At 42.3% G+C, this 26,672-nt stretch overlaps 1 protein-coding gene across 1 annotated transcript in view; it reads right to left on the reverse strand.

The window, feature by feature from the left end:
• Positions 1–548: 548 nt before the first annotated feature.
• CIAO2A (cytosolic iron-sulfur assembly component 2A) overlaps positions 549–26,672 on the reverse strand; it is a 29,393-nt gene continuing 3,269 nt past the window's right edge. Inside the window, exons 2-5 of the mRNA XM_030190472.1 lie at positions 13,644–13,808; positions 7,915–7,964; positions 7,534–7,579; positions 549–995 (exon numbers count right to left, since the gene is read on the reverse strand). Of these exons, the coding sequence (XP_030046332.1) occupies positions 895–995; positions 7,534–7,579; positions 7,915–7,964; positions 13,644–13,808 (362 nt within the window). The 3' untranslated portion in view covers positions 549–894. The remainder of the gene's footprint in view (positions 996–7,533; positions 7,580–7,914; positions 7,965–13,643; positions 13,809–26,672) is intronic.

Below are 26,672 nucleotides of genomic sequence, written 5' to 3' on the forward strand. Positions count from 1 at the left end.
CTGAGGACTTTTGGAACATTAAGGTGTTAGCTTGAAATACACATTTGATTATAAATGTTAAATACACGATTACTCACTGAGTGGTGCAGTGATTAGAGCACTTATATGGTTTTAGTGGAAATTTGGTATTGGCATACATACATATATATATATAAAAAAACCCACGGAGGGATTCAGTGATTGAGACGCTCAACCACCCGTAGAGATGGTAAAAGTGATTTGCCGTGTCTCTGTTTGGGTGAGTTAATACTCTGAGAATCCTTCTTAAAATTAATAATCATTATCGAGAACATTGGTTTAGAAGATTTCAAGCTGGCACCTTAACAGACGTATCCAAGTTTGCAGATTCTGGTTTGTATTTGAGTAATTTGGATGGGTGGCATTGCACATTTTATTAATCACATGAGCATTCTTTTAGTGCACAAATCTCGAGACACAGCAAATTATGGAAATAATTCCATCCCATGTGGCCTCTCATGTCTTCACTGAATGTGTCAAAGCTGATTAGGAAACTTGCGTGAACACTTTTATACAGATACAAAATCTATACGGAGCTCCATAAACCTTTTATTAGCCGCATACACTGATGCTTCTGCACAAGAGCAGGGAAAACTGACACTTCTGTTACAATTTAAACAGCAAGTGCCATTGTTGAAAAGGAAATATAGACATTGTCCCAGCTCAGACGAGCATAATCTGATCTGTTAGTCCTTGTGGAAACTGTTTCTAAAGGTTTCAGTAGTGCAGCTGAAGCTCACATTATTCTGCAACGGGGAAAACATCAAATGTTTGCAAGAAACAGTGGCTGCACCAGGGATACTACGGAGCGCCTTGCTCCTCAGCTGTGGACTCTGACCGCAGAAAGTGGCTACTGAACTCCAGCTCTAGGTGTCGCTAATCATCACGCTCTGTGACGCACTGCTCCACAATCTCCCTCAGGTTTGGGTTCTCCATGGCGGCTGCTACACGCTCCTTGTCGTTAATTTGCTTGTTAACTGCAAAATACAAAAACAAACGTACATATGAAAGGAAGGCCTCTGATGCCACTTTGCAAACCAGTGCAGCTGTTCAATGAAACAGAGAACATCTAGGCACATGAAGACCGTACCTGCCCATACCATCTACTATCCCGTCCTCTCCCTTACAGAGCCTATGGACTTGTCTCAAGCTTTCTTGAATTCAGATAGTTTTTCTCTCTTCCATCCAGTCACAACCCTTTCTGTGAAGGTTACTCTTGCGTCTGCCCCCTTTCACCTTCGTCCTATGCCCCCTCATCCTAGAGCTTCATTCAGTTGAGATTTGCCTCTTATGTATTTATGCCATGGAGCTATTTCAATCTCTATCATCCCTCTCCTGCCTTTCTTCCAAAGTAAACATATTGAAATCTTTAAGTCTGTCTTCACACGTTCTATGACGAAGACCACTGAACATTTTAGAAGCTGCTCACTGGGACCAACTCCATCCTGTTTATCCACCTTATAATTGAAAGAGAAAAACGCCTAGATTTCGACCCAAATCGGGAGATAGACGTTTATCTCACAAAAACGAATAAATCGGTATAATGGAAAGCCGATTTTGGACGTTTTCAACTGCACTCCATCGCGGAAGTGTACAAAGTTGACGGGGGCATGTCGGAGGCATGGTGAAGGTGGAACTGGGGCGTGGTTATCGGCCGAGGAGAGATGGGCGCCTTTTGCCGATAATGGAAAAAAAGTATGCGTTTGAATCTAGAATTTAGGGCGCTTTTCCTGGACCCTGTTTTTTCACGAACAAGGCCCCAAAAAGTGCCCTAAATGATCAGATTACCACCAGAGGGAATTGGGGATGACCTCCCCTGACTCCCCCAGTGGTCACTAACCCCCTCCCACCACAAAAAATGATGTTTCACAACTTTTTATTTTCACCCTCAAATGTCATACCCACCTCCCTGGCAGCAGTATGCAGGTCCCTGGAGCAATTGTTAGGGGGTGCAGTGGACTTCAGGCAGGTGGACCCAGGCCCAACCCCCCCCACCTGATACAATTGTGCTGCTTAATGCTTAGTCGTCCAACCCCCCCAAACCCACTGTACCCACATGTAGGTGCCCCCCTTCACCCCTTAGGGCTATAGTAATGGTGTAGACTTGTGGGCAGTGGGTTTTGAGGGGGATTTGGGGGGCTCAACACACAAGGGAAGGGTGCTATGCACCTGGGAGCTCTTTTACCTTTTTTTTTGTTTTTCTAAAAGTGCCCCCTAGGGTGCCCGGTTGGTGTCCTGGCATGTGAGGGGGACCAGTGCACTACGAATCCTGGCCCCTCCCACGAACAAATGCCTTGGATTTATTCGTTTTTGAGCTGGGCGCTTTCATTTTCCATTATCACTGAAAAACAAAAACGCCCAGCTCACAAATTGTCGAATAAAACATGGATGTCTATTTTTTTCGAATATACGGTTTGGTCCGCCCCTTCACGGACCCATTCTCGGAGATAAACGCCCATGGAGATAGACGTTTTCGTTCAATTATGCCCCTCCATATCTTTTTGAAGGTCTCCAGAACTGTAGACAGTACTCTAAATTAGAAGTTGTCCGAATTTTGGGTTCCGTGCAGAAACTGGTCCAAAATCCTTTTTCTGCCTGGTTTTGGCTGAAGGCTACAGCCATAGTTTCAGTTTTGGTCTAAAGTGACTGTGTGTTTTCAGTAGAAGCCAAAACTTTGTGCTTTGTCCTGTCCCTTCCTCCCCCTTGGGCTTCTCTTTACAATCCCTGGCGGTTGAGGGTCATAGATAGAGCAGGAGTAATCCTGTTGCTCCTACACATGCAGATTCTGCTTTCAAGACTTCTAGTGGCAATCTCGTGAGACTGCCGCAAGAGGTCACAGCAGCCATTTTAAGAGTACAGCCGACACTTTTTTTTTTTCCTTTTTGTGCAAGGTGACTAAGTAATGCAGTTACGATTTTGCACAGAGTGCTCCAAATAAATGCTTTTGATACAAAAGTTTAGCAGGAATTTAAGACTGTAATGTTGGGACGATCAGCGCCTTAGGAATTAGCCTCTCTGTGGAGATATGACATCAGCTGTCGCTGCAAATGTGGCACAGAGTCAGCCATCGTAAAAGCGCTGTTCCAGCAAGAACCTTTGGATGTTTCTGCTATATTCTCCTTCTTACCTACAAATGCACTCAGTCTGCTGCCCCTCACTACCTCTCTACCCTCATCTCCCCTTACGTTCCCGCCCGTAACCTCCGTTCACAGGATAAATCCCTCCTCTCAGTACCCTTCTCCACCACCGCCAACTCCAGGCTCCGCTCATTCTGCCTCGCCTCACCCTATGCTTGGAACAACCTTCCTGAACCCTTACGCCAAGCCCCCTCCCTGCCCATCTTCAAGTCTTTGCTTAAAGCCCACCTCTTCAATGCTGCGTTCGGCACCTAACCCTTACCGTTCAGTGAATCCAGACTGCCCCAATTTGACTGCCCCGATCGGACCGACCGTTCACTTGTCTATTAGATTGTAAGCTCTTTGAGCAGGGACTGTCTCTCTTTGTTAAATTGTACAGCGCTGCGTAACCCTAGTAGCGCTCTAGAAATGTTAAGTAGTAGTAGTAGTAGTAGTAGTATTGGACACTTCGGACTCGGAAGCAGCCACCAAAGTGACTTTGGTTGCTTCGGTGGCATTATCTCCTGATAAATAATGGTTATTGAGAATGTTCTTTAAAAACAGAGAGAAATTATTGTTTCTAGGCTTTAAGATTCAATTATTTCCTGATGTATCAAGAGATACTCAACGTAGACATAAACAGTTTCTTTTGTCGAAACCTGGAGTTCTGCAAATGTGTGTAACCTTTTTCCTAAAATGTCCGTGTAAATGTATTATCTATATATATATAAAACTCACCCTCAACGTTCTATTGTCTGACGTCACTGAAGCCAAGGTTCGTAAGTTCGAAGCTGTGAAGCCAAGAAAAATCACAGTCTAGGGGCCCCGCCCTCGCGTCAAACGTTATGACGTTGACGGCGGAGCAATTCACTCACATCGATGGCAGCCAGGGCGGCGCAATGGGCCACCCACTGAAGACGAAGGTGCGTTGGGTGGGGGGGCCACACTCGCACATCGACGGCGGCCATGGCGGCGCAATGCCGTCACCAACAACGCAGGTGCGTTCGGTGGGGGGGCCAGAGGAAAGCCTTGCTAGTGCCCGTTTCATTGGCTCCAGAAACGGTCCTTTTTTTACTAGTTAGATATAATACTGTAAAAATATTTTTTTGTTAACTTTCTCACTTGTCAGCTTTTTTTTTTTAGCAACTAAGAGTTTCAGATTGAGTGGAGCTGTTCACATAATTAATTAAATATCCAACTCATCTACCTCAGGTATAGAATTGCCTTAATTCTTTTTCTTATATTCTCCTCTCATTAAGTCTTTGATCCTAACCAGGGGTGTATCTGAACTGCGGCGGTAGGGGGGGCCAGGGCCAGAGTGAGGGGGCACATTATAGCCCCCCCCCCCCGCCGCCATTGCCGATCCCCCTCCCCCCAGCCGCTGCCATTGCCAATCTCCTCCCGCCGTTGCTGTCGCCTACCTTCGCTGGCGGGGGACGTCAGACTCAGAAGAAACTTTCGGCGCCAGTTTTAGTGGAAGAAATGAAAGGACCTCGGCTTGGCTGGCGGGGGTTGGGGGTCCCCCGCCAGCTGACGGAATTCTTTTACAGGCAGCCGGCAGCGGCAGGAGGACGCGGACCTCGGCTGGCGGGGGTTGGGGTCCCCCGCCAGTGAAGGTAGGCGACAGCAACGGAGGGGGAGGGTTGGCAGCGGTAGGGGGGTCCAGGGCGAAATCTGCGGGGGCCCAGGCCCGAGGCCCCACGCAGATACGCCCCTGATCCTAACAATGTAGACTTGAGTGTTAATTATTGTTTCTTAGAACGTTTATTCTTTAAGAGAGGTTATGATTTCCTAGTAACACTTTTCTGTACAAGTGGAATTGCTTGAATTTAATTTATCTCTCTATATAAAAGGCAACCCCAACGTTCTGAAGCCTCCACGGAAGTTGAGGCGCCCGAGATATCCGGAGTGTCTGCACTGGAGTGTCTGCACAACCCTCGCGTCAAAACGTCATGACGTCGAGGGCGGAGCTATGACACTCGACGAGGCCCGAAACGGAAACGCCACAGCGAACAAGGCAAGTAGCTCGGAGGGAGGGGGCCCCTTGCTAGCGCCCATTTCATTGCGCTCAGAAACGGGCATTTTTTCCTAGTTAAATGTAAAAGCGCTGTGGCGTGTAGTTTCAGCTTTCATTAGCTGAGGTCCATTATTTAAATGATTATATTATACATTGGCTGATTCTAAAGAATTTCCAGGCTCTGTTGGTTGTGATGAAGATGCAGCGTTCACTCGTCCACTCGCTCGTTACCTCTCGTCTTGACTATTGCAACCTTCTCCTCGCTGGCCTCCCGCTTAGCCACCTATCTCCCCTTCAATCTGTCCAAAATTCCGCCGCACGTCTTATCTACCGCGTGCCCCGATACTCTCATATCACCCCTCTCCTCAAGTCGCTTCACTGGCTCCCGATCTGCTACCGTATTCAGTTCAAGCTTCTCCTATTGACCTTCAAGTGCACTCAATCTGCAGCCCCCCCCATTACCTCTCTACCCTCCTCTCCCCGTATGTTCCCACCCGTAACCTCTGCTCTCAGAACAAATCACTCCTATCTGTACCCTTCTCCACCACCGCTAACTCCAGACTCCGCCCCTTCTGCCTCGCATCACCTTAAGCCTGGAACAGACTTCCCGAGCCCATACGCCATGCGCCCTCCCTGCCCATTTTCAAGTCCTTACTCAAAGCCCATCTCTTCTCCCTTGCTTTTGGCGCCTAACCACCTTCCCCATTCATGATACCTACACTGACTACATAGTTTGTAACCTTTAGATTGTAAGCTCTCTTGAGCAGGGACTGTCCTTCCCCATGTTTTAACTTGTACAGCGCTGCGTAACCCTAGTAGCGCTAAAGAAATGCTAAGTAGTAGTAGTAGTAGCGTTTTAATCAAACTTGTGGCGGCAGAAGCTGGATTCTATGAAGGAGGAACCTGAAGTGATTATTTTCAAGCACAAGTACTGGTCAGCTTATAGTGTTAGCAGGGAAATGATATTACAATGAAATTAAGTTTATATATTAGAAAACAACGTGAGAAATGTATTGCTGTTGATCGTGAGGAGCATGTGGTCCTTTCATTCAGTAACATCAATGAGCATTTTTATTCTGGATTTTGCATCAGGTTGCTTTAATCTCCACAGTGTAGACCAGTGTCTGGACTCCTTTTCCCTATTTTAGTAAGAATCTATATAATTCTTGTTGTCCTTAATCAGTTTTATAACTAAATACAAAAAGGGAAACATTTCCTTACGAGACTGGGCGGCTAAATGGCAGATGACGTTTAATGTGAGCAAGTGCAAGGTGATGCATGTGGGAAAAAAGAACCCGAATTATAGCTACGTCATGCAAGGTTCCACGTTAGGAGTTACGGACCAAGAAAGGGATCTGGGTGTCGTCATCGATAACACACTGAAACCCTCTGCTCAGTGTGCTGCTGCGGCTCGGAAAGCAAATAGAATGTTGGGTATTATAAGGAAAGGTATGGAAAACAGGTGTGAGGATGTTATAATGCCGTATCGCTCCATGGTGTTCAATTGTATTGTGTTCAATTCTGGTCGCCGCATCTCAAGAAAGATATAGTAGAATTGGAAAAGGTGCAGCGAAGGGTGACTAAAATGATAGCGGGGATGGGACGACTTCCCTATGAAGAAAGACTAAGGAGGCTAGGGCTATTCAGCTTGGAGAAGAGACGGCTGAGGGGAGACATGATAGAGGTATATAAAATAATGAGTGGAGTGGAACAGGTGGATGTGAAGCGTCTGTTCACGCTTTCCAAAATACTAGGACTAGGGGGCATGCGATGAAACTACAGTGTAGTAAATTTAAAACAAATCAGAGAAAATTTTTCTTCACCCAACGTGTAATTAAACTCTGGAATTCGTTGCCGGAGAAAGTGGTGAAGGCGGTTAGCTTAGCAGAGTTTAAAAAGGGGTTGGATGGTTTCCTAAAGGACAAGTCCATAAACCGCTACTAAATGGACTTGGGAAAAATCCACAATTCCAGGAATAACATGTATAGAATGTTTATACGTTTGGGTAGCTTGCCAGGTGCCCTTGGCCTGGATTGGCCGCTGTCATGGACAGGATGCTGGGCTCGATGGACCCTTGGTCTTTTCCCAGTGTGGCATTACTTATGCATGTAAATTATCCAGAGTGGTTGATTTTTGCCTCTCCTGATTAGTTTGATAGCAACATTAGCCCACTCCTACCCCCCCCCCCCCCCCACCATCCCAATCCTATGCCCTATGGGCATTCACAGATGCTTTTAGGATCCTCCTCCAGATCCTTTTCCTTCCACTGCTTTAGAGAAAAAGCCAAATTCGCTCTGCAGTCAGAATATTACACAGACAACTGAAAGACAGCCCTTCTTCAGCTTTTGCAGACAGGAAAGAGCAATGCCAGGCCACACTTACTGTCTTCTTCTGTGGAATGTGTTCCTTCAGAAATGTAGATCTCCAGCTGCAGAATACACAAAAAAAGTGTGTGACTGTCATTCATACCTTTATGTGAATTTAGCTCAAGGCAAGTTACATCTGGATACAGGAGGTATTTTAATCTACATTGTACCCCAGACAATGGAGGGCTAACTTGCCCAAGTGGCTTCCCTGGGTCTCAATCCACAGCCCAGGGGTAACTAAACATACAGTCACTTATCAGTAGGAGACAGATAATCTGTGCATCATGATAGGCATTCAAGGAACTGGTTTCACTAGTGGTTTCCCTTAATCTTGAAAGATTTAATTTAAGACTTTGGCAGAAACAGGATCAAGGTGCAGAGCACTTCACTTGCTTACCTTGTGTTTAAACGGCAAACATCTCTGCAGTTTAACTCTCAAGCAAAGACCTGTTCAGAAACAGACAGAGAAAGAAGTCACTTCTCCAGTCAGCTCTCCAATGCTTCGATGTTTTGCTGACAGTGGGCACCGATGCTCTGATCCCCTCACTCTGACCCCATTTCCCCCGTGCACTACTGATGCTCTAACCCCTCATCCTGAAGCGATCTTCCTTTGAATCCTAGTATTTTTCGAAACAGTAACATAGTAAATGACGGCAGATAAAAACCTCTACGGTCCATCCAGTCTGCCCGACAAGATAAACTCATTTTACATGGTATGATATCCAAGTTCGATTTGTCCTTGCCATTCTCAGGCCACAGTCTGTAGAAGTCTGCCTACACTGTTCTTGTACTAAGTTCTGAAGCTAACATCGACGCCCCTTAAAATTTACACTCCAGCCCATCCCTATCTATTCAGTCACGATCAGGGTGTAGACCATAGAAGTCTGCCTAGCTCCTGTTTTGTTTCCAATTACTGGCATCGCCACCCAATCTCCGCTAAGATTCCACAGAACCATTCCTTCTAAACAGGATTCCTTTGTGTTTATCCCACGCATGTTTGAATTCCGTTACCGTTTTCATCTCCACCACCTCCCACGGGAGGTCATTCCACATATCCACCACCCTCTCCGTGAAAAAATACTTCCTGACATTAGTCCTGAGTCTGCCCCCCTTCACCCTCAATTCATGACCTCTAGTTACATTGTAACATAGTAGATGACAGCAGAAAAAGACCTGCACGGTCCATCCAGTCTGCCCAACAAGATAAACTCATATGTGCTACTTTTTGTGTATTCCTTACATTGATTTGTACCTGTCTTTTTCAGGGCACAGACCGTACAAGTCTGCCCAGCACTATTCCCCACCTCCCAACCCCTCTTCCCCCCACCGGCTCCGCCACCCAATTTCGGCTAAGCTCCTGAGGATCCCTTCCTTCTGCACAGGATTCCTTTATGTATATCCCACGCATGTTTGAATTCAGTTACTGTTTTCATCTCCACCACCTCCTGCGGGAGGGCATTCCAAGCATCCACCACCCTCTCCATGAAAAAATACTTCCTGACATTCTTCTTGAGTCTGCCCCCCTTCAATCTAATTTCATGTCCTCTCGATCTACCTCCTTCGCATCTCCGGAAAAGGTTCGTTTGCGGATTAACACTTTTCAAATATTGAACATCTGTATCATATCACCCCTGTTCCTCCTTTCCTCCAGGGTATACATGTTCAGGTCAGCAAGTCTTTGCTCATACGTCTTGGAACGCAAATCCCATACCAATCTCGTAGCTTTTCTTTGCACCGCTTCAATTTTTTTTACATCCTTAGCAAGATATGGCCTCCAAAACTGAACACAATACTCCAGGTGGGGCCTCACCGACGACTTGTACAGGGGCATCAACACCTCTTTTCTTCTGCTGGTCACACCTCTCTCTATACAGCCTAGCAACCTTCTCGCTACGGCCACCGCCTTGTCACACTGTTTCGTCGCCTTCAGATCCTCGGATACTATCACCCCAAGATCCCTCTCCCCCACAGTACATATCAGACTCTCACCGCCTAACACATAAGTCTCTCGTGGGTTTCTACTCCCTAAGTGCATCACTTTGCATTTCTTCGCATTGAATTTTAATTGCCACCACCTTCCCGTCTCTGGAAAAGGTTCGTTTGCAGATTAATACCTTTCAAATATTTGAACGTCTGTATCATATCACCCGTTTCTCCTTTCCTCCAAGGTATACACGTTCAGGTCAGGAAGTCTCTCCTCGTACGGTTTGCAACGCAAATCCCATACCATTTTTGTGGCTTTTCTTTGCACCGCTTCCAGTCTTTTTACATTTTTAGCAAGATACGGCCTCCAAAACTGAACACAATAGTCCAAGTGGGGCCCCACCAACGACTTGTAGAGGGGCATCAACACCTCCTTTCTTCTGCTGGATATGCCCCCCTCTACGCAGCCTACCATCCTTCTGGCCACGGCCGTCGCCTTGTTTCTTCACCTTCAGATCCTCCGACACCAACATTCCAAGGTCTCTCTCCTGAGTCGAGCTTACTAATCTCTCCCCTCCTATCCGGTATCTCTCTTTTGGGTTTCCACACCCCAAGTGCATCACTCTACACTTCTTGGCATTAAATTTTAACTCCAAAACTATACTCAGATCATGCCCGACAATCAATCAATTCAAATTAATCACAAATTAACCTCCCACAGAGATACTATTAATGTGCTCAGTTTGTACCCATTCCAACCATTATATCCCCAAAGGAATATGTGGCAGTGTCACAGGTGGAACGATCATAGCACATTAAATGTTCCGCCTCCTTAAGAAGTGTATGTACATACAACGAAGCCAAGCACGGCTGCTCCAATAGTAAATGCTTTTACCCCCAAACTCTGAGTACATGCTGCCTGGATGTCCAACCGCCACCTGAAACTGAACATGGCCAAGACCGAACTTCTTGTCTTCCCACCCAAACTCACTTCTCCTCTACCTCCACTCTCTATTTCGGTTGATAACACCCTCATGGTCCCCGTCTCATCTGCCCGCAACCTCGGTGTCATCTTCGACTCCTCCCTCTCCTTCTCTGCGCATATCCAGCAGATAGCCAAGACCTGTCGCTTCTTCCTCTACAACATTAGCAAAATCCGCCCTTTCCTCTCTGAGCACACCACCCGAACTCTCATCCACTCTCTCATTACCTCTCGCCTTGACTACTGCAACCTACTCCTCACTGGTCTCCCACTTAGCCATCTATCCCCCCTTCAGTCCATTCAGAACTCTGCCGCACGTCTTATCTTCCGCCTGAACCGATACACTCATATCACCCCTCTCCTCAAGTCACTTCATTGGCTTCCGATCAGGTACCGCATTCAATTCAAGCTTCTGCTACTAACCTACAAATGTACTCGATCTGCAGCCCCTCCTTACCTCTCAACCCTCATCTCCCGTTACGTTCCTACCCGTAACCTCCGCTCTCAAGACAAATCCCTCCTTTCAGTACCCTTCTCCACCACCGCCAACTCCAGGCTCCGCCCTTTCTGCCTCGCCTTACCCCACGCGTGGAACAAACTCCCCGAGCCCATACGCCAGGCCCCCTCCCTGCCCATCTTCAAATCCTTGCTCAAAGCCCACCTCTTCAATGTCGCTTTTGGCACCTAACCATTGTACCTCTACCCAGGAAATCTAGACTACCCCAACTTGACATTTCATCCTTTAGATTGTAAGCTCCTTTGAGCAGGGACTGTCCTTCTTTGTTTATTTTGTACAGCGCTGCGTAACCCTAGTAGCGCTCTAGAAATGTTAAGTAGTAGTAGTAGTACATATATATTGATATAAGTTCCATATATACACATAACAGTATTTTTGAATATTTGATATCCATAACACATTATCTGCTAAATTATTCAAAGGCAAGGAGATGCACCTTAGCATAAGAAGATTCACTGAACCATGCGCTAGAATTGCTGAAAAGCAAAGATAGCTGCCCTGCCAAATATGTAGTTTCCTGCGTATGGTATCACAAATAAAACTATAATGTACATAAAGGTTTTACTTCCCTTGAGGATAATTTGTGCTCGTGTTCAAACTTCACATACTCTCCTTTCAACTGAATCCATTCTCACAACTTCAAAACTTTATTTCCCTTTGACTCTGGCCGAGTTTTGCATTACATCATCAGTACAGCCTGTTATTTTTCCTCGTATTACCCCATTCTCCTATGTATCTAAAACCTTCTTCTTTACACCAAGACTCAAGCCTCTGTTTTGCGTAGTCTTTCCTCTCCCCTCCCCAACGTAGGAATTACTTCAGAAGTAAACAAAGGATTCACGTCTACCAGTTCCACTCCACTCATTATTTTATGATAGAGGTCTATAAAATAATGAGTGGAGTGGAACAGGTAGACATGAATCGTTTGTTTACTCTTTCCAAAAATACTAGGACTAGGGGGCATGCGATGAAGCTACGAAGTAGTAAATTTAAAACAAAGCAGAGAAAATGTCTTCACTCAACGTGTAATTAAACTCTAAATTCGTTGCCAGAGAATGTGGTAAAAGCAGTTAGCTTAGCGGGGTTTAAAAAAAGGTATGGATAGCTTCCTAAAGGAAAAGTCCATAGACCATTATTAAATTGACTTGGGGAAAATCCACTGCTTATTTCTGGGATAAGCAGCATAAAATGTATTGAACTCTTTCAGGATCTTGCCAGGTATTTGTGACCTGGATTGGCCACTGTTGGAAACAGGATGCTGGGCTTGATGGACCTTTGGTCTGTCCCAGTGTGGCAACAGTTATGTACTTATGTGCTTGGGATTCTGAATGGAATCTTGCTACTCTTTGGGGTTCCACATGGAATGTAGCTACTATTGGCTACTTGTGACCTGGAGTGGCCACTGTTGGAAACAGGATGCTGGGCTTGATGGACATTCGGTCTGTCCCAGTGTGGCAATACTTATGTACTTATGCCCATATCTATAGCTAAATCATTTAAAAGGACCAACTCAATGTGCAGGGAAACATAAATCAAAAAGACACTATCCCAGCATCTACATACTACTTAGCAAATGTCACCAACGCCCCAAAAACTTTTAGAAATGTTTAATGCATTTTAAACTTTTTGTTGTGGATCCTCAGAAGCTTGGCTAGCTGAGGGGCCCTTTTAATAAGCTGCGTCAAAAAGTGGCCTGCAGCAGTGTGAGCGCATCTTTTGGGCGTGCACCAGGCCAGTTTTTACTGCTTCCTGGAAAAAGGGCCTTCTTCTAAGGGGCTGGAAAATGGACGTGCGACAAAATAAAAACCAGCACATGTCTATTTTTGGCCTGAGACCTTTCCACCACCCATTGACTTAGTGGTAAGGTCTCACATGCTACCTGGGCAGTAGGCATGCACATGTGCCCACTGCTGTTTACTGCCAGGTAAGTGCCACGCGGTAGAAAATAGAAAATATTTTCTATCGCGTGTTTTCAGCGTGTGTCAAATTCAGAATTACCACCTAGGGCATGTGGTAGCCAGGTGGTAATGCTGATTTGGTGCATGCTAGACGCGCGTAGGTGCTTACACGCCTTTGCAAAATGGCCCCAGAATACATATTGAATACTGAATACATAAGGAGTGGAGGAGTGGCCTAGTGGTTAGGTGTGAGCAAAATCTAAATAATAATAATAATATTCCATGTAGAACCTTGCCAGGTTATCTGTGACCTGGATTGGCCACTGTTGGAAACAGGATGCTGGCCTTGATGGACCTTTGGTCTGTCCCAGTGTGGCAATACTTATCTACTTATGTCTGATCAGGTGGAATTCGTTCTTCAAGTTCCTTCATTCTCTCACCCAGGAATTAGTTTTTTTTTTAAACATCTACTATGATGGCTCAAGCTAAAATCTTTCTGCATGAGATGTGAGCAGAGAGAAGATGATACTGGGGAACACAAACAAGCAGTGACCATGACAGCATTAATAAATCTTCAAGATGACAGAAGATGGGTCCTCCTGCCAGGAGTCCTACTTCTGACCAAGCTGTAGGGACACTTGGACAGTGTAACAGTATTTTAACATCAGATTAAAGAGGTGCCTGGTCATAATGAACTCAAAGGACGGCTAGCAAGTCTGAACTAGGGGTGTGCAGAAGAACTAGGGGTGTGCAGAAGAGCAGCGTGGGGGGGGGGGGGGGGGGGAGAAGAGGGAACAGAAGCTTACCGATGAGAGTGGCCAGAGAGCAGTGGGGTACTGTTGGTGTAAACCTGATTGTCACCAGATATTCCTCCTGTGCGATCTCCTGCACATCAACACAGCTCTCAGTCACTACATCCAATTCCTCTAATGTGTTTGGCTTCTCCGGATCACGGATGGTTCGGATTACGTCTAAAGCAAAAAGAAACATGTATCCAGAGTCAGTTTTACAAATGGTCTGACTGCTGCCTCTTAAGCTGTATTTTTACACTACCACTTGGATCTTGAGAAAAGAAAGTCCATCTTCTGAGAATGGAGAAGACTTCAAAGAAGCATTGCACCATGATGGCTCAGCAGAGTAGCAGCCTGCAGTGCTAGGCCTGTATATGACAGAAGCAATGGCAATCCCAAAGCAAGGCACCATTAAAAAAAAAAAAACCAAAAACTCACACTAAGGGAAAGGGATTTGATATATCACATTTTTGTTGTTACAATCAAAGCAGTTTACGTTTATTTATTAAATTTCTACCCCACGCTTTCCCACTCAAAGCAGGTTCAATGCGGGTTACATAGTGTTGCTAGAGAGCATATAAGTTAAGTATATTAGAATACTGAAAGAGAGGGGAGATGGGGTACGGGATGGGGATAGGGAATTTGATGGGAGATGTAATCTTGGTCATTGTCGTTGTTTCTACATATTATATACAGGTTCTTATTTCGTACCTGGGGCAGTGGAGGGTGAAGTGACTTGCCCAGAGTCACAAGGAGCTGCAGTGGGAATCGAACTCAATTCCCAGAATCAAAGTCAGCTGCACTAACCATTAGGCTACTCCTCCACTTGCAACATTCCATGTAGAATCTCCAATAGTAGCAACAGAATCTCCAATAGTAGCAACATACCATGTAGAATCTCCAATAGTAGCAACATACCATGTAAAATCTCTAACAGTAGCCACAGAATCTCAATAGTAGCAACATACCATGTAGAATCTCCAATAGTAGCAACATACCATGTAAAATCTCCAATAGTAGCAACATACCATGTAAAATCTCTAACAGTAGCCACAGAATCTCAATAGTAGCAACATACCATGTAGAATCTCCAATAGTAGCAACATACCATGTAAAATCTCTAACAGTAGCCACAGAATCTGCAACAGTAGCAACATACCATGTAAAATCTGCAACAGTAGCAACATACCATGTAAAATCTGCAACAGTAGCCACAGAATCTGCAACAGTAGCAACATACCATGTAAAATCTGCAACAGTAGCCACAGAATCTGCAACAGTAGCAACATACCATGTAAAATCTGCAACAGTAGCAACATACCATGTAGAATCTCCAACAGTAGCCACAGAATCTCAATAGTAGCAACATACCATGTAAAATCTGCAACAGTAGCAACATACCATGTAAAATCTGCAACAGTAGCCACAGAATCTGCAACAGTAGCAACATACCATGTAAAATCTGCAACAGTAGCAACATACCATGTAGAATCTCCAACAGTAGCCACAGAATCTCAATAGTAGCAACATACCATGTAAAATCTGCAACAGTAGCAACATACCATGTAAAATCTGCAACAGTAGCAACATACCATGTAAAATCTCCAACAGTAGCCACAGAATCTCAATAGTAGCAACATACCATGTAGAATCTCCAACAGTAGCAACATACCATGTAAAATCTGCAACAGTAGCCACAGAATCTCAATAGTAGCAACATACCATGTAGAATCTCCAACAGTAGCAACATACCATGTAAAATCTCCAACAGTAGCCACAGAATCTCAATAGTAGCAACATACCATGTAAAATCTGCAACAGTAGCAACATACCATGTAAAATTTGCAACAGTAGCCACAGAATCTCAATAGTAGCAACATACCATGTAAAATCTGCAACAGTAGCAACATACCATGTAAAATCTCCAACAGTAGCCACAGAATCTCAATAGTAGCAACATACCATGTAAAATCTGCAACAGTAGCAACATACCATGTAAAATCTCCAACAGTAGCCACAGAATCTCAATAGTAGCAACATACCATGTAAAATTTGTAACAGTAGCAACATACCATGTAAAATCTCCAACAGTAGCCACAGAATCTCAATAGTAGCAACATACCATGTAAAATTTGTAACAGTAGCAACATACCATGTAAAATCTCCAACAGTAGCCACAGAATCTCAATAGTAGCAACATACCATGTAAAATCTGCAACAGTAGCAACATACCATGTAAAATCTCCAACAGTAGCCACAGAATCTCAATAGTAGCAACATACCATGTAAAATCTGCAACAGTAGCAACATACCATGTAGAATCTCCAACAGTAGCCACAGAATCTCAATAGTAGCAACATACCATGTAAAATCTGCAACAGTAGCAACATACCATGTAAAATCTCCAACAGTAGCCACAGAATCTCAATAGTAGCAACATACCATGTAAAATCTGCAACAGTAGCAACATACCATGTAAAATCTCCAACAGTAGCCACAGAATCTCAATAGTAGCAACATACCATGTAAAATCTGCAACAGTAGCAACATACCATGTAGAATCTCCAACAGTAGCCACAGAATCTCAATAGTAGCAACATACCATGTAAAATCTGCAACAGTAGCAACATACCATGTAAAATCTCCAACAGTAGCCACAGAATCTCAATAGTAGCAACATACCATGTAAAATCTCCAACAGTAGCCACAGAATCTCAATAGTAGCAACATACCATGTAAAATCTGCAACAGTAGCAACATACCATGTAAAATCTCCAACAGTAGCCACAGAATCTCAATAGTAGCAACATACCATGTAGAATCTCCAACAGTAGCAACATACCATGTAAAATCTGCAACAGTAGCAACATACCATGTAAAATCTGCAACAGTAGCAACATACCATGTAAAATCTGCAACAGTAGCAACAGAATCTCAACAGTAGCAACATACCATGTAAAATCTGCAACACTAGCAACATACCATGTAGAATCTCCAACAGTAGCAACAGAATCTCAATAGTAGCAACATACCATGTAAAATCTCCAACAGTAGCCACAGAATCTCAATAGTAGCAACATACCATGTAAAATCTGCAACAGTAGCAACATACCATGTAAAATCTCCAACAGTAGCAACAGAATCTCAATAGTAGCAACATACCATGTAAAATCTCCAACAGTAGCAACAGAATCTCAATAGTAGCAACATACCATGTAAAATCTCCAACAGTAGCCACAGAATCTCAATAGTAGCAACATACTATGTAAAATCTGCAACAGTAGCAACATACCATGTAAAATCTCCAACAGTAGCCACAGAATCTCAATAGTAGCAACATACCATGTAAAATCTGCAACAGTAGCAACATACCATGTAAAATCTCCAACAGTAGCCACAGAATCTCAATAGTAGCAACATACCATGTAAAATCTGCAACAGTAGCAACATACCATGTAAAATCTGCAACAGTAGCAACAGAATCTCAACAGTGGCAACATACCATGTAAAATCTGCAACAGTAGCAACATACCATGTAAAATCTCCAACAGTAGCCACAGAATCTCAATAGTAGCAACATACCATGTAAAATCTGCAACAGTAGCAACATACCATGTAGAATCTCCAACAGTAGCCACAGAATCTCAATAGTAGCAACATACCATGTAAAATCTGCAACAGTAGCCACAGAATCTCAATAGTAGCAACATACCATGTAAAATCTGCAACAGTAGCCACAGAATCTCAATAGTAGCAACATACCATGTAAAATCTCCAACAGTAGCAACATACCATGTAAAATCTCCAACAGTAGCAACATACCATGTAAAATCTCCAACAGTAGCCACAGAATCTCAATAGTAGCAACATACCATGTAAAATTTGTAACAGTAGCAACATACCATGTAAAATCTCCAACAGTAGCCACAGAATCTCAATAGAAGCAACATACCATGTAGAATCTCCAACAGTAGCCACAGAATCTCAATAGTAGCAACATACCATGTAAAATCTCCAACAGTAGCCACAGAATCTCAATAGTAGCAACATTCCATGTAGAATCTACAAATAGTAGCAACATTCTATGTTCCACTGCACTAAGCTACTCCTCCACTAGTAACATTCCCTGTAGAATCTCAAATAGGGAAAGGGAAATGGGACTTGATATACCACCTTTTTGCAACTACATTCAAAGCGGTTTACATATATTCAGGTACTTATTTTGTACCAGGGGCAATGGAGGGTTAAGAGACTTGCCCAGAGTCACAAGGAGCTGCAGTGGGAATCGAACTCAATTCCCAGAATCAAAGTCAGCTGCACTAACCACTAGGCTACTCCTCCACTTGCAACATTCCATGTAGAATCTCCAATAGTAGCAACAGAATCTCCAATAGTAGCAACATACCATGTAGAATCTCCAATAGTAGCAACATACCATGTAAAATCTCTAACAGTAGCCACAGAATCTCAATAGTAGCAACATACCATGTAAAATCTGCAACAGTAGCAACATACCATGTAAAATCTCCAACAGTAGCCACAGAATCTGCAACAGTAGCAACATACCATGTAAAATCTGCAACAGTAGCCACAGAATCTCAATAGTAGCAACATACCATGTAAAATCTGCAACAGTAGCCACAGAATCTCAATAGTAGCAACATACCATGTAAAATCTGCAACAGTAGCAATATACCATGTAAAATCTCCAACAGTAGCAACAGAATCTCAATAGTAGCAACATACCATGTAAAATCTCCAACAGTAGCCACAGAATCTCAATAGTAGCAACATACTATGTAAAATCTGCAACAGTAGCAACATACCATGTAAAATCTCCAACAGTAGCCACAGAATCTCAATAGTAGCAACATACCATGTAGAATCTCCAACAGTAGCAACATACCATGTAAAATCTCCAACAGTAGCCACAGAATCTCAACAGTAGCAACATACCATGTAAAATCTGCAACAGTAGCAACATACCATGTAAAATCTGCAACAGTAGCAACAGAATCTCAACAGTAGCAACATACCATGTAAAATCTGCAACAGTAGCAACATACCATGTAAAATCTCCAACAGTAGCCACAGAATCTCAATAGTAGCAACATACCATGTAAAATCTGCAACAGTAGCAACATACCATGTAGAATCTCCAACAGTAGCCACAGAATCTCAATAGTAGCAACATACCATGTAAAATCTGCAACAGTAGCCACAGAATCTCAATAGTAGCAACATACCATGTACAATCTGCAACAGTAGCCACAGAATCTCAATAGTAGCAACATACCATGTAAAATCTCCAACAGTAGCAACATACCATGTAAAATCTCCAACAGTAGCAACATACCATGTAAAATCTCCAACAGTAGCCACAGAATCTCAATAGTAGCAACATACCATGTAAAATTTGTAACAGTAGCAACATACCATGTAAAATCTCCAACAGTAGCCACAGAATCTCAATAGTAGCAACATACCATGTAGAATCTCCAACAGTAGCCACAGAATCTCAATAGTAGCAACATACCATGTAAAATCTCCAACAGTAGCCACAGAATCTCAATAGTAGCAACATACCATGTAGAATCTACAAATAGTAGCAACATTCTATGTTCCACTGCACTAAGCTACTCCTCCACTAGTAACATTCCCTGTAGAATCTCAAATAGGGAAAGGGAAATGGGACTTGATATACCACCTTTTTGCAACTACATTCAAAGCGGTTTACATATATTCAGGTACTTATTTTGTACCAGGGGCAATGGAGGGTTAAGTGACTTGCCCAGAGTCACAAGGAGCTGCAGTGGGAATCGAACTCAATTCCCAGAATCAAAGTCAGCTGCACTAACCACTAGGCTACTCCTCCACTTGCAACATTCCATGTAGAATCTCCAATAGTAGCAACAGAATCTCCAATAGTAGCAACATACCATGTAGAATCTCCAATAGTAGCAACATACCATGTAAAATCTCTAACAGTAGCCACAGAATCTCAATAGTAGCAACATACCATGTAGAATCTCCAATAGTAGCAACATACCATGTAAAATCTCTAACAGTAGCCACAGAATCTCAATAGTAGCAACATACCATGTAAAATCTGCAACAGTAGCAACATACCATGTAAAATCTCCAACAGTAGCCACAGAATCTGCAACAGTAGCAACATACCATGTAAAATCTGCAACAGTAGCCACAGAATCTCAATAGTAGCAACATACCATGTACAATCTGCAACAGTAGCCACAGAATCTCAATAGTAGCAACATACCATGTAAAATCTCCAACAGTAGCAACATACCATGTAAAATCTCCAACAGTAGCCACAGAATCTCAATAGTAGCAACATACCATGTAAAATTTGTAACAGTAGCAACATACCATGTAAAATCTCCAACAGTAGCCACAGAATCTCAATAGTAGCAACATACCATGTAGAATCTCCAACAGTAGCCACAGAATCTCAATAGTAGCAACATACCATGTAAAATCTCCAACAGTAGCCACAGAATCTCAATAGTAGCAACATTCCATGTAGAATCTACAAATAGTAGCAACATTCTATGTTCCACTGCACTAAGCTACTCCTCCACTAGTAACATTCCCTGTAGAATCTCAAATAGGGAAAGGGAAATGGGACTTGATATACCACCTTTTTGCAACTACATTCAAAGCGGTTTACATATATTCAGGTACTTATTTTGTACCAGGGGCAATGGAGGGTTAAGTGACTTGCCCAGAGTCACAAGGAGCTGCAGTGGGAATCGAACTCAATTCCCAGAATCAAAGTCAGCTGCACTAACCACTAGGCTACTCCTCCACTTGCAACATTCCATGTAGAATCTCCAATAGTAGCAACAGAATCTCCAATAGTAGCAACATACCATGTAGAATCTCCAATAGTAGCAACATACCATGTAAAATCTCTAACAGTAGCCACAGAATCTCCAATAGTAGCAACATACCATGTAGAATCTCCAATAGTAGCAACATACCATGTAAATCTCTAACAGTAGCCACAGAATCTCCAATAGTAGCAACATACCATGTAGAATCTCCAATAGTAGCAACATACCATGTAAAATCTCTAACAGTAGCCACAGAATCTCAATAGTAGCAACATACCATGTAGAATCTCCAATAGTAGCAACATACCATGTAAAATCTCTAACAGTAGCCACAGAATCTCAATAGTAGCAACATACCATGTAAAATCTGCAACAGTAGCAACATACCATGTAAAATCTCCAACAGTAGCCACAGAATCTGCAACAGTAGCAACATACCATGTAAAATCTGCAACAGTAGCCACAGAATCTCAATAGTAGCAACATACCATGTACAATCTGCAACAGTAGCCACAGAATCTCAATAGTAGCAACATACCATGTAAAATCTCCAACAGTAGCAACATACCATGTAAAATCTCCAACAGTAGCAACATACCATGTAAAATCTGCAACAGTAGCCACAGAATCTCAATAGTAGCAACATACCATGTAAAATCTCCAACAGTAGCAACATACCATGTAAAATCTGCAACAGTAGCAACATACCATGTAAAATCTCCAACAGTAGCCACAGAATCTCAATAGTAGCAACATACCATGTAGAATCTCCAACAGTAGCAACATACCATGTAAAATCTGCAACAGTAGCCACAGAATCTCAATAGTAGCAACATACCATGTAGAATCTCCAACAGTAGCAACATACCATGTAAAATCTCCAACAGTAGCCACAGAATCTCAATAGTAGCAACATACCATGTAAAATCTGCAACAGTAGCAACATACCATGTAAAATTTGCAACAGTAGCCACAGAATCTCAATAGTAGCAACATACCATGTAAAATCTGCAACAGTAGCAACATACCATGTAAAATCTCCAACAGTAGCCACAGAATCTCAATAGTAGCAACATACCATGTAAAATCTGCAACAGTAGCAACATACCATGTAAAATCTCCAACAGTAGCCACAGAATCTCAATAGTAGCAACATACCATGTAAAATTTGTAACAGTAGCAACATACCATGTAAAATCTCCAAAAGTAGCCACAGAATCTCAATAGTAGCAACATACCATGTAAAATTTGTAACAGTAGCAACATACCATGTAAAATCTCCAACAGTAGCCACAGAATCTCAATAGTAGCAACATACCATGTAAAATCTGCAACAGTAGCAACATACCATGTAAAATCTCCAACAGTAGCCACAGAATCTCAATAGTAGCAACATACCATGTAAAATCTGCAACAGTAGCAACATACCATGTAGAATCTCCAACAGTAGCCACAGAATCTCAATAGTAGCAACATACCATGTAAAATCTGCAACAGTAGCAACATACCATGTAAAATCTCCAACAGTAGCCACAGAATCTCAATAGTAGCAACATACCATGTAAAATCTGCAACAGTAGCAACATACCATGTAAAATCTCCAACAGTAGCCACAGAATCTCAATAGTAGCAACATACCATGTAAAATCTGCAACAGTAGCAACATACCATGTAGAATCTCCAACAGTAGCCACAGAATCTCAATAGTAGCAACATACCATGTAAAATCTGCAACAGTAGCAACATACCATGTAAAATCTCCAACAGTAGCCACAGAATCTCAATAGTAGCAACATACCATGTAAAATCTCCAACAGTAGCCACAGAATCTCAATAGTAGCAACATACCATGTAAAATCTGCAACAGTAGCAACATACCATGTAAAATCTCCAACAGTAGCCACAGAATCTCAATAGTAGCAACATACCATGTAGAATCTCCAACAGTAGCAACATACCATGTAAAATCTGCAACAGTAGCAACATACCATGTAAAATCTGCAACAGTAGCAACATACCATGTAAAATCTGCAACAGTAGCAACAGAATCTCAACAGTAGCAACATACCATGTAAAATCTGCAACACTAGCAACATACCATGTAGAATCTCCAACAGTAGCAACAGAATCTCAATAGTAGCAACATACCATGTAAAATCTCCAACAGTAGCCACAGAATCTCAATAGTAGCAACATACCATGTAAAATCTGCAACAGTAGCAACATACCATGTAAAATCTCCAACAGTAGCAACAGAATCTCAATAGTAGCAACATACCATGTAAAATCTCCAACAGTAGCAACAGAATCTCAATAGTAGCAACATACCATGTAAAATCTCCAACAGTAGCCACAGAATCTCAATAGTAGCAACATACTATGTAAAATCTGCAACAGTAGCAACATACCATGTAAAATCTCCAACAGTAGCCACAGAATCTCAATAGTAGCAACATACCATGTAAAATCTGCAACAGTAGCAACATACCATGTAAAATCTCCAACAGTAGCCACAGAATCTCAATAGTAGCAACATACCATGTAAAATCTGCAACAGTAGCAACATACCATGTAAAATCTGCAACAGTAGCAACAGAATCTCAACAGTGGCAACATACCATGTAAAATCTGCAACAGTAGCAACATACCATGTAAAATCTCCAACAGTAGCCACAGAATCTCAATAGTAGCAACATACCATGTAAAATCTGCAACAGTAGCAACATACCATGTAGAATCTCCAACAGTAGCCACAGAATCTCAATAGTAGCAACATACCATGTAAAATCTGCAACAGTAGCCACAGAATCTCAATAGTAGCAACATACCATGTAAAATCTGCAACAGTAGCCACAGAATCTCAATAGTAGCAACATACCATGTAAAATCTCCAACAGTAGCAACATACCATGTAAATCTCCAACAGTAGCAACATACCATGTAAAATCTCCAACAGTAGCCACAGAATCTCAATAGTAGCAACATACCATGTAAAATTTGTAACAGTAGCAACATACCATGTAAAATCTCCAACAGTAGCCACAGAATCTCAATAGAAGCAACATACCATGTAGAATCTCCAACAGTAGCCACAGAATCTCAATAGTAGCAACATACCATGTAAAATCTCCAACAGTAGCCACAGAATCTCAATAGTAGCAACATTCCATGTAGAATCTACAAATAGTAGCAACATTCTATGTTCCACTGCACTAAGCTACTCCTCCACTAGTAACATTCCCTGTAGAATCTCAAATAGGGAAAGGGAAATGGGACTTGATATACCACCTTTTTGCAACTACATTCAAAGCGGTTTACATATATTCAGGTACTTATTTTGTACCAGGGGCAATGGAGGGTTAAGAGACTTGCCCAGAGTCACAAGGAGCTGCAGTGGGAATCGAACTCAATTCCCAGAATCAAAGTCAGCTGCACTAACCACTAGGCTACTCCTCCACTTGCAACATTCCATGTAGAATCTCCAATAGTAGCAACAGAATCTCCAATAGTAGCAACATACCATGTAGAATCTCCAATAGTAGCAACATACCATGTAAAATCTCTAACAGTAGCCACAGAATCTCAATAGTAGCAACATACCATGTAAAATCTGCAACAGTAGCAACATACCATGTAAAATCTCCAACAGTAGCCACAGAATCTGCAACAGTAGCAACATACCATGTAAAATCTGCAACAGTAGCCACAGAATCTCAATAGTAGCAACATACCATGTAAAATCTGCAACAGTAGCCACAGAATCTCAATAGTAGCAACATACCATGTAAAATCTGCAACAGTAGCAATATACCATGTAAAATCTCCAACAGTAGCAACAGAATCTCAATAGTAGCAACATACCATGTAAAATCTCCAACAGTAGCCACAGAATCTCAATAGTAGCAACATACTATGTAAAATCTGCAACAGTAGCAACATACCATGTAAAATCTCCAACAGTAGCCACAGAATCTCAATAGTAGCAACATACCATGTAGAATCTCCAACAGTAGCAACATACCATGTAAAATCTCCAACAGTAGCCACAGAATCTCAACAGTAGCAACATACCATGTAAAATCTGCAACAGTAGCAACATACCATGTAAAATCTGCAACAGTAGCAACAGAATCTCAACAGTAGCAACATACCATGTAAAATCTGCAACAGTAGCAACATACCATGTAAAATCTCCAACAGTAGCCACAGAATCTCAATAGTAGCAACATACCATGTAAAATCTGCAACAGTAGCAACATACCATGTAGAATCTCCAACAGTAGCCACAGAATCTCAATAGTAGCAACATACCATGTAAAATCTGCAACAGTAGCCACAGAATCTCAATAGTAGCAACATACCATGTACAATCTGCAACAGTAGCCACAGAATCTCAATAGTAGCAACATACCATGTAAAATCTCCAACAGTAGCAACATACCATGTAAAATCTCCAACAGTAGCAACATACCATGTAAAATCTCCAACAGTAGCCACAGAATCTCAATAGTAGCAACATACCATGTAAAATCTGCAACAGTAGCAACATACCATGTAAAATCTCCAACAGTAGCCACAGAATCTCAATAGTAGCAACATACCATGTAGAATCTCCAACAGTAGCCACAGAATCTCAATAGTAGCAACATACCATGTAAAATCTCCAACAGTAGCCACAGAATCTCAATAGTAGCAACATTCCATGTAGAATCTACAAATAGTAGCAACATTCTATGTTCCACTGCACTAAGCTACTCCTCCACTAGTAACATTCCCTGTAGAATCTCAAATAGGGAAAGGGAAATGGGACTTGATATACCACCTTTTTGCAACTACATTCAAAGCGGTTTACATATATTCAGGTACTTATTTTGTACCAGGGGCAATGGAGGGTTAAGTGACTTGCCCAGAGTCACAAGGAGCTGCAGTGGGAATCGAACTCAATTCCCAGAATCAAAGTCAGCTGCACTAACCACTAGGCTACTCCTCCACTTGCAACATTCCATGTAGAATCTCCAATAGTAGCAACAGAATCTCCAATAGTAGCAACATACCATGTAGAATCTCCAATAGTAGCAACATACCATGTAAAATCTCCAACAGTAGCCACAGAATCTCAATAGTAGCAACATACCATGTAGAATCTCCAATAGTAGCAACATACCATGTAAAATCTCTAACAGTAGCCACAGAATCTCAATAGTAGCAACATACCATGTAAAATCTGCAACAGTAGCAACATACCATGTAAAATCTCCAACAGTAGCCACAGAATCTGCAACAGTAGCAACATACCATGTAAAATCTGCAACAGTAGCCACAGAATCTCAATAGTAGCAACATACCATGTACAATCTGCAACAGTAGCCACAGAATCTCAATAGTAGCAACATACCATGTAAAATCTCCAACAGTAGCAACATACCATGTAAAATCTCCAACAGTAGCCACAGAATCTCAATAGTAGCAACATACCATGTAAAATTTGTAACAGTAGCAACATACCATGTAAAATCTCCAACAGTAGCCACAGAATCTCAATAGTAGCAACATACCATGTAAAATCTCCAACAGTAGCCACAGAATCTCAATAGTAGCAACATACCATGTAAAATCTCCAACAGTAGCCACAGAATCTCAATAGTAGCAACATTCCATGTAGAATCTACAAATAGTAGCAACATTCTATGTTCCACTGCACTAAGCTACTCCTCCACTAGTAACATTCCCTGTAGAATCTCAAATAGGGAAAGGGAAATGGGACTTGATATACCACCTTTTTGCAACTACATTCAAAGCGGTTTACATATATTCAGGTACTTATTTTGTACCAGGGGCAATGGAGGGTTAAGTGACTTGCCCAGAGTCACAAGGAGCTGCAGTGGGAATCGAACTCAATTCCCAGAATCAAAGTCAGCTGCACTAACCACTAGGCTACTCCTCCACTTGCAACATTCCATGTAGAATCTCCAATAGTAGCAACAGAATCTCCAATAGTAGCAACATACCATGTAGAATCTCCAATAGTAGCAACATACCATGTAAAATCTCTAACAGTAGCCACAGAATCTCCAATAGTAGCAACATACCATGTAGAATCTCCAATAGTAGCAACATACCATGTAAAATCTCTAACAGTAGCCACAGAATCTCCAATAGTAGCAACATACCATGTAGAATCTCCAAT

This window comes from Microcaecilia unicolor, chromosome 1, assembly GCF_901765095.1.
Source record: "Microcaecilia unicolor chromosome 1, aMicUni1.1, whole genome shotgun sequence".
Classification (NCBI taxonomy): Eukaryota; Metazoa; Chordata; class Amphibia; order Gymnophiona; family Siphonopidae; genus Microcaecilia; species Microcaecilia unicolor.